Here is an 8,908-nt window from a genome sequence, read left to right as displayed (position 1 = left end):
AATTTATTACAGGATTTCTTTTTACATTATTTGACACAGTTGAGTTTTACTTCAAAGGATCATTTTATTTTCATAGATATTAACTGTAATATTCTTTATGTTTTTACATTTAAATCACATGATGTTAGTTCTGTGGTAAAGTAAAGGTCTAAAGTGGATGGAACACTTTCTGTTTGTTTTTTCTTTTCTTATTTTGTAGAAATGTGGAAACTTATATTTTTGTAATTTAAACTTTAGGTTAATATTAAACACTCCATAGGGCCAACTGTGTGTCTCTGCTTCACTTTGAGATCATATTGGAAAGATATGGGGGTTCCATTCATAACTTTGGTTTTAGGGTTTGATGGAGAGTCAAATGTTTAACTCTGGATCAGTGTTGTTTTCGTCGACTAAAGCTAAGACGAAAAATGTTTGTCGACTACCTTTTTTCACTGACAAAAACTAAATAGAAACTAAATAAAAACTAAGCTATGATGACTAAATATACTGACAATTTTGTCAACAAATAATTTAAAACTCGACTAAAATGTTAGGAAGGGACTAGTGGACAAGAGAAGTCATTTTACACTTAGTTGCATGCTGAAAATAGCAGATTTACAAGCTTGTAGATCGGCTATTATCAGCAAGTGTAAAATCAGTCATTACGACGGCATCAAGGCCCGCCAAAATACATTTTGATATGATGATAAAATCCTTATGATATTTAGTCGACTAAAACTAGACTAACACTAAAACATTCCAGGTGACTAAAATGTGACTGAAACAAAATTAAAACTATTCAAAAGACTGACTAAAACAAAAATCAAAATGTGCTGCCAAAAACAACACTGCTCTGGATAGTGTAAAATGTTTAACACTAATTTAACTCTGGAGAATGTAAAACAATAATTAGTGAAATGAAAGCAATACTTTAGTACTTCTATAATATATTACAACTAGAACTGCACTCTGTCGAGTGCCTACTTGCTTGTTGCACTAGTGCGCAAGTCGACCGCTACAGACTGTCAAAACTCAGATTATCTGTGAAGGAACGTTTGAAATGTTGAATTATTAGGTTTAGCTATTTTCTACCTACTACTTCATTTACTTAATCTTGGAGTATAGTGATATTAATACTAAATGCCTCTGTGTATATGTATATGTAATTTGTAAATTGATTAGCGGTATACTGTGGTTATACTTTTGATGCGTACCCAGCATATGATGTCAGGGTATAACTGGTATAGCTATAGCTCTCAATGATGACGTAATAAAGATGTGGATTATATTATAATTATTATAATACTGTATTACTTCTGTATTATATTATAATTATTATAATACTTTAGTACCTTTTTTACCCAACAGTGTTTCTGTATTGTGAGTACTTTTTTCCACCACTGCATATGTCACTGTGACGTCACCCATCTGGTTCAGCCAGCCAGACTGGTTTATCTGTCGGAGGACAAAAACAAAACTATTTATCCCAGTGCTAGGAAGGACGGACGGACGCTCTGCGCTGGGATTGGCTGGTTGGTTACCACGACAACCCGAACCGCGTGAGCGACGTCTTCCCCTGACGACAAGCTGTCCAATCACAGCTCAGCCCGTCCCTCTGGACTGTGGGATGAGAGGAGGGAGGACAGTGAACAAACGCAGACGGACGAGACGAAAACAGGTGTTTTTATCTCATTAAAACTTATTAAAAGTATTTTATTATTATTAATAATATTTATTATAGTTTAATTAAAACCATGGCCGCCATTCCCGCCAGGAGGAAATATGGAACCTGTTTCTTAAGGATCAGAGAAAACTGTCCCTTCCGTAAACTGAGGAAGAATACATATGGTAAGTTTATGAATATGTATTATTATAATAACATAATACTATTACTACTACTATTACGTCTATTACTACAAATAATAATAATGAACAGTAAGAATAGATATGGTAAGTTTAAACTTCATGAATATTCATTATTATCATTATAACAACATAGGCTATGATAGCCTACTACTGTCTAATACTGTTATTACTACTATTACGTCTATTACTACAAATAATAATAATAAGAAGAAGAAGAATGAACAGTAAGAACAGATATGAGGTGAGTTTATGAATATTATTTATAAATATAAATGAACAACAACACTACTAAGTACTACACTCATCTAAGATCTCATTTAGGCTCTGACACTTAATGTTTGATTGACAGTTATTGATTGACAGTGATTGATTGATTCAAGACTCAAGATTGCTTTATTTGTTTTTACAACTTGCAAGAAAGCCTCAAAAAAGAGCAGATTCATAAAATAATATTTTTTCCTAGTTAAAAGACAGCATAGATCAGTGGTTCCCAAAGTTGGGTCCGGGGACCCCCAGGGGTCCTTGAGGGAGTTCCAGGGGGTCCTCAGCTAAATAGCTAAATGATAGTTTGTAACCAAATGGACCCTTAGGAGTTCATTGATTTTACAATATAAATTGGGGGTCCCAGAGATAGAAATGCCATTAAATGGGGGTCCGCAGACTAATGCATGACAAACCGGGGGTCCTTGAAATTAAACGGGTTGAGAATCACTGCTAGAGCCGTAAGAATCTTCCCTTATGGGGGTCCCTGGAATATGTTTTCAGGGGGTCTGTGGGATAATTAGTATCAATTTGGTGGTCCTTGACATGAAATAGTTTGGGAACCAGTGGCATAGACTCCAAGAATGAGATAAAACAATCTGGATTAAATCAATCCTAAAAACTAGAGGAATTCATATCATAAAATATAGCCAGATTAAAAAAACTGTATAAATATAGAGTTCATGCCATCTATTTTTAATTATGCAACTTAATTTGCGCACATTTAAATATCCATTTCATTAAGTCTTTAAAAATGATTAATTTACATAATATTTGCATAATTAATCCGGTACTTTTTTCCCCTCCAGATGTTTCGTCGGCAGCGTCCAGCGGTGTGGTCTTCTGGAACCAGCCAATCGGCATCCCTCCTGCTCACGACCAGCCAATCGGCATCCCTCCTGCTAACAAGCAGCCAATTGGCTCCGTCTACCCACAGTCCTCCTATCAGAACGTCTACATTACCCACCAATCACAGCCATCCGTTGGTGAGAGTTGTACAGTACTAGAATTTCGCCGGCCTTCGGCCGGCGAATCCTAGTTACATTGCAGCGCAATATGGGAAGAAGGAAATAGCGGGAGTTGACAGAATTATTATAATAACAGAAAGTGTTTTTTATTTCTCATAAATACACAAACATGGTGAAACAACTACAGTCACAGAGAGCAGTGCCAAGGTAGCTGCTGCCTGCTAACGATGCAAACAACAGCCTTGCCTGTCGTGTGTGTGTGTGTGTGTGTGTGTGTGTGTGTGTGTGTGTGGGGGGGGGGATAGCACTAATTTTCGACATTTTACTGTGTCATAAATATTTACATCTGTAGCCTATATTGTGATTACATTTGACCGTACATTTGACTCTTGTGTTATATTCTTGTGAAATATTCAGTAAAGTATTGTGGTGAAATATTCACCCCAAGTTGATAAGATATGCAGAGAATATAATACCAAGAACCCCCAGTTTGAAATGCATTAGGCCACAGACCCCCATTTGATACCATTTGCTCTCTGGGAAAATCAGGGTCCATTTGTATGCTCTTGGAGTATGATGACTGTGCTAACAGTATTATCATAAAATATGTCTCAGTTTGAAGATTAAAAAAAACATATTTCATATGTGTGAGCTTGTAAAGTAGAACGTTCAACCAGAGACAGTGTTGCCAAGTCTGACCATTATAAGCTACTTTGGACTTGTTTATCTATTGGTAGTCCTTGACATGGAAATGTTTGAGTTCCACTGCTCTGAAACAACATTAGACAACAAAGTTTGACAGTCAACACTATAATTGATTATTTTAAGACTAATTTCCGGACCATTTCTGATTTACCTACTTTGAACTGGCCTCTTAACATTTTTATAGACCTGGTTGCTTGTTTCACTCTCACATCCACGGTATGTGGCAACCCTGGTCCCTGGTTTGTTTTGGTTTGCGTGTGGATGTTTTTGTGTGTTGCTTTAGCATCTTTAGCACAGTAGCTATCAGAGGTTGCAGCAGCTGCTGCTGTCATGAAAACGCAAGTTTCTGTCCCAGAAGCTCACGTTAGGTCTGCGCACACTGTACGTTGCTAAACTTGCTATGGCAACCTGTCATCAAATGCTGCTAACGTTGTGGTCAGCACTGTTAGCATGTGTGCTATCAGGCAAAAGCTGAGATAGATATAAAACTACTGGCCAAAATGTCATACAAAACACAACACCTAAAATCGGAATGTAATTGTGACCTACAGACCATCATGATTTGCTTGCTGGACCTATAATTAATTTATTTGCATTAAATTGGCACTCGCCCATATAAATAAAAAGCAAGATGGCTGCCGATTGCGAGCGGAGAGACGGAAAGAGTAGTGACGTGTGAGCCGGGGGCGGGCCTCTGACAACAGCATGAACACAGGGCAGTGTTGCCAGGTTTGCGAATTGTAAGCGAGTTGTAGTGTGTGTAAGTAGCCTGGTTAAAAGGCCTTGTTTCTGCCCCTGTGGGGCAACAGCATAATGTCGACCAGTTTCTGTCCACCGCTTTTGGCACGTGACCAACTTAAGCATTGTTATATTAGATAGATATAGATAGAGCGTCGCAGTCCCGCCCCCTTTCATTACGACGCCAGGCCCAGGAAATGATTCCCAATGAATTTTCCCCTCATAGACATTTCAAAAGGTATTTATTAAATGATTCCCAATGCATTTTTCCCATAGACATTTCAAAAGGTATTTATTTAAAGACGGTTACGCCGCGGACAAAGCCATCTCGAGTCGTGACAACTCATGACAACAAACACAATATTTTGGATCAAACAAATAATTACAAAGAAGAAAAACCACAAAAAAATATAATATTTGTTCGGCCCAAAAATTGTGTCTGTTGTCATGATCTGTCACGACAAACGTCTTTAAATAAATACTTTTTTAAATGTCTATGAGGAAAATGAACGGATAATCATTTCCTGGGCCCTGGTAGGGGGCGGGACTGCGACGCTCTATTGGCAGTCAAATTAAGTATTATGGCACTGGACCTTAAACCAATGAGATCGCTGCTTTCTGACTGACACTTCGAGGAACCAATGAGATCGCTGCTTTCTGTGTTTTTCTACAGCCATGGATACCGGCATGGCTCCGCTTCCAGCCCCGCACCCTGCTGCTATTGGACGGATGAACGGACACGCTGGCTCAGGATTGGCTGCAGTGTCACATGGGCTCCGCCCACAACAACAACCTAGCAGCCATCGACAACAAGATGAAGACAGTATGGGTACGGGTTAGGTGTGTGTGTGTGTGTGTGTGTGTGTGTGTGTGTGTGTGTGTGTGTGTGTGTGTGTGTGTGTGTGTGTGTACTGAGCACATGGCCAATCGAGGCACATGGAGACGGGAGCGCAAAATGATCCTTAATTATTTTACAATCTGTACTCTTATAGATTAGGCTATCCGATCATATTCATATATCATATTATTAGTATGCTACTATGCATATGCCATGTTAGCTATACAGTTTATAGATCATGCTTAAGCATGTGTTTAATTTTGCAGTATTTATTTAAACAAGATGAAATAAGCACTTGGATCCCCGCACACAGTGACAGCCCTCCATGTTTACGCACAGACAGACAGACAGACAGACAGACAGACAGACAGACAGACAGACAGACTACTCTGTACACTGCAGTGTTTTTATGTGTTTCCTTACGCTCAACTGACCATATTTCGATGAGGGCTTCGGCCTCCTCATTCGATCACGTCTATTCACGGTAAAGGAACATCTTTACGCTGCGTAAAATATCCCTTCTCTGTCTCCAACTTTACTCCTCATTCATCCACCACAACGCTTTCTTCATTTCCTTTATTTGATGCGATTGCATTCCCACCTGCACCAAATCCAAATCAAGTGCGATTGGAAGCGAAGCGAAACCCCATTTTTATGGCGGAGTAGAATACGGTTATTTGATGCGCATTAGGATTCGAATGAGGCTTTACACCTGCCAAACGAAGTGCATTAGGATTCGAATGAGGCTTCACACCTGCCAAACGGAGAGCTCTTTCCAACAATGTGCAGCAGGATTCGTTTTAATCGCAGTAAAGCTTTCTGGTGTGAAGGCGACCTTAGATAGCATTTTATGTAATCATAGCACTCTATAGTATATATATATAATATATACACATAGTTTCATTATATAGATATTCCACTGTTAGGGTTCTTTAGCTTATCTAGTGTACAAGCTTAATAATAATAATAATCTTGTCTTCCAGAGCTGGACGGAGGAGTCGATCCTGAGACCGGAGAGAGAGCCCAGGGTTGACCTATGACCCCTGACACACGCACACGCGCACACACGCGTACACACACACACACACACACACACACACACACACACACACACACACACAGGGCTGTACTGTATTGTTTCTCAGGGGTTAATGTTACAGGGACATTTGATGTTGTGTGTTTAGTCTTCATGAGTTTCATTATCCTTTATTTAAAGAAGTCTAGTTTCTATTGAAGATCTTTATTCTCTTATAGAAGTCTAGTTTCTATTGAACATAAATATATAATATATATGAAGAACACAGGCTGCAGTGGAAAGAGTATAGAGCGTCGCAGTCCCTCCCCCTTTCAGAACAACCAGAGTGGCCCAGGAAATGAATCCCAATGCATTTTTCCCATAGGCATTTCAAAACGTATTTATTTAAGCGTCGTACGAAGCCAACTCTATTTTGGACCAAACAAATAATTACAAAGAAGAAAAACAACAAATAAAGTGTTGTAACCTGCCGTTTTTTTCCTACTTTCTAATTCTTTGTTTGGCCCGAGAAATTGTGTGTGTTGTCATGATTTGTCACGACAAGAGTTGGCTTCGTAGTTCGTACGACGCTTAAAAGGTCTTTAAATAAATACGTTTTGAAATGCCTATGGGAAAAATGCATTGGGATTCATTTCCTGGGCCACTCGTTGTTCTGAAAGGGGGAGGGACTGCGACGCTCTATAGAGTGCCAAAGTCCTGACGTCACTCGCTCATCCCCTGGTTCTAAAGTCCTGACGTCACTCGCTCATCCCCTGGTTCTAAAGTCCTGATGTGACATTAGCGTTTTCTCTCAGTCAGTTGATTCTTATCCATATGAGTGAAACGGCCGGGATGATTTATTTATTTTTCAAACACAGTTCTTATATGAGGAGATCTAAGATCCCCCTATGGGGATTATGATACAAATAGAATACAGTTCTTATACGAGGCCATCTAAGATCCAGCTATGGGGATTACAATGCAAATAAAATACAGTTCTTATACGAGGCCATCTAAGATCCAGCTATGGGGATTATGATACAAATAAAATACAGTTCTTATACGAGGCCATCTAAGATCCCGCTATGGGGATTACAATGCAAATAAAATACAGTTCTTATACGAGGCCATCTAAGATCCCGCTATGGGGATTATGATACAAATAAAATACAGTTCTTATACGAGGCCATCTAAGATCCAGCTATGGGGATTATGATACAAATAAAATACAGTTCTTATACGAGGCCATCTAAGATCCCGCTATGGGGATTATGATACAAATAAAATACAGTTCTTATACGAGGCCATCTAAGATCCCGCTATGGGGATTACAATGCAAATAAAAAAGTACATGAACCCGTGGACTTAGCGTCCTCTAGCGAATTTGACGTCAGACTTCGGTACTCTATTATATTATTGTGAATATTTCCACTGTTCCTACTTGTACAAACATTGTTTTTACTCCACTATAATCATTTGCTAACTTTAATACTTAGTAGATTTGGTTATTTTTTACAAAACCACTTCATATAGCTACATTTGAAAACAGCAGATCTATTGTGACAAGTTGTGAGCTTGTAGATCGGCTATTTTCAAAGGATTTGTTTTACATTTTTAACAAAGCATTTTAATTTATAGCCTTATATTGATGTCATATTGTTACTTTATAGCCCAAACCACACCAATGCAACTCCTCGCAACTGGTGTTGCATCGGTGTTGTTTAGGTTTTCCTTAAAACTGTTTAGTTACAAGGAGTTGCATTGGTGTGACATGTCCTTAAAAGGAGTTGCATTGGTGTGACATGTCCTTAAAACTGTTTAGTTACAAGGAGTTGCATTGGTGTGACATGTCCTTAAAACTGTTTAGTTACAAGGAGTTGCATTGGTGTGACATGTCCTTAAAACTGTTTTGTTACAAGGAGTTGCATTGGTGTGACATGTCCTTAAAACTGTTTAGTTACAAGGAGTTGCATTGGTGTGACATGTCCTTAAAAGGAGTTGCATTGGTGTGACATGTCCTTAAAACTGTTTAGTTACAAGGAGTTGCATTGGTGTGACATGTCCTTAAAACTGTTTAGTTACAAGGAGTTGCATTGGTGTGACATGTCCTTAAAACTGTTTTGTTACAAGGAGTTGCATTGGTGTGACATGTCCTTAAAACTGTTTAGTTACAAGGAGTTGCATTGGTGTGACATGTCCTTAAAAGGAGTTGCATTGGTGTGACATGTCCTTAAAACTGTTTAGTTACAAGGAGTTGCATTGGTGTGACATGTCCTTAAAACTGTTTAGTTACAAGGAGTTGCATTGGTGTGACATGTCCTTAAAACTGTTTAGTTACAAGGAGTTGCATTGGTGTGACATGCATGTCCTTAAAAGGAGTTGCATTGGTGTGACATGTCCTTAAAACTGTTTTGTCTTTGTTATTTTTATGCATTTGTTTTTAAACCCTGTGGTTAAACTTGTATCATTGTGTTTTTAAACTCTAGGTCTGTTGAACTTTTATCATTGTGTTTTCTTATTTTTTTAAATGTAGCCATT

The 8,908-nt window shown here is 38.5% G+C and overlaps 1 protein-coding gene across 2 annotated transcripts; it reads left to right on the top strand.

The window, feature by feature from the left end:
• The first annotated feature begins 1,605 nt into the window (after positions 1-1,605).
• Positions 1,606-6,797, top strand: LOC308318897 (uncharacterized protein). 2 transcript variants are annotated; one of them, XM_080768612.1, is made up of 5 exons: positions 1,606-1,827; positions 2,916-2,998; positions 3,029-3,092; positions 5,191-5,346; positions 6,339-6,797. In XM_080768612.1, the coding sequence occupies exons 1-5, from the start codon at positions 1,734-1,736 to the stop codon at positions 6,386-6,388; spliced, it is 447 nt and encodes a 148-aa protein (XP_080624738.1). In that variant the 5' UTR covers positions 1,606-1,733; the 3' UTR covers positions 6,389-6,797. The 2 variants fall into 2 exon arrangements, with proteins under 2 accessions (XP_080624738.1, XP_080624737.1); XM_080768611.1 differs by having other exon boundaries at positions 2,916-3,092; positions 6,339-6,794.
• Positions 6,798-8,908: the final 2,111 nt, after the last annotated feature.

The sequence above is a fragment of the Protomyctophum bolini genome (assembly GCF_963924005.1).
Source record: "Protomyctophum bolini genome assembly, chromosome: 7".
NCBI lineage: Eukaryota > Metazoa > Chordata > Actinopteri > Myctophiformes > Myctophidae > Protomyctophum > Protomyctophum bolini.
The sequence above is the reverse complement of the archived record's forward strand: the minus strand, read 5'-3'. Positions and strand labels throughout refer to the sequence as shown.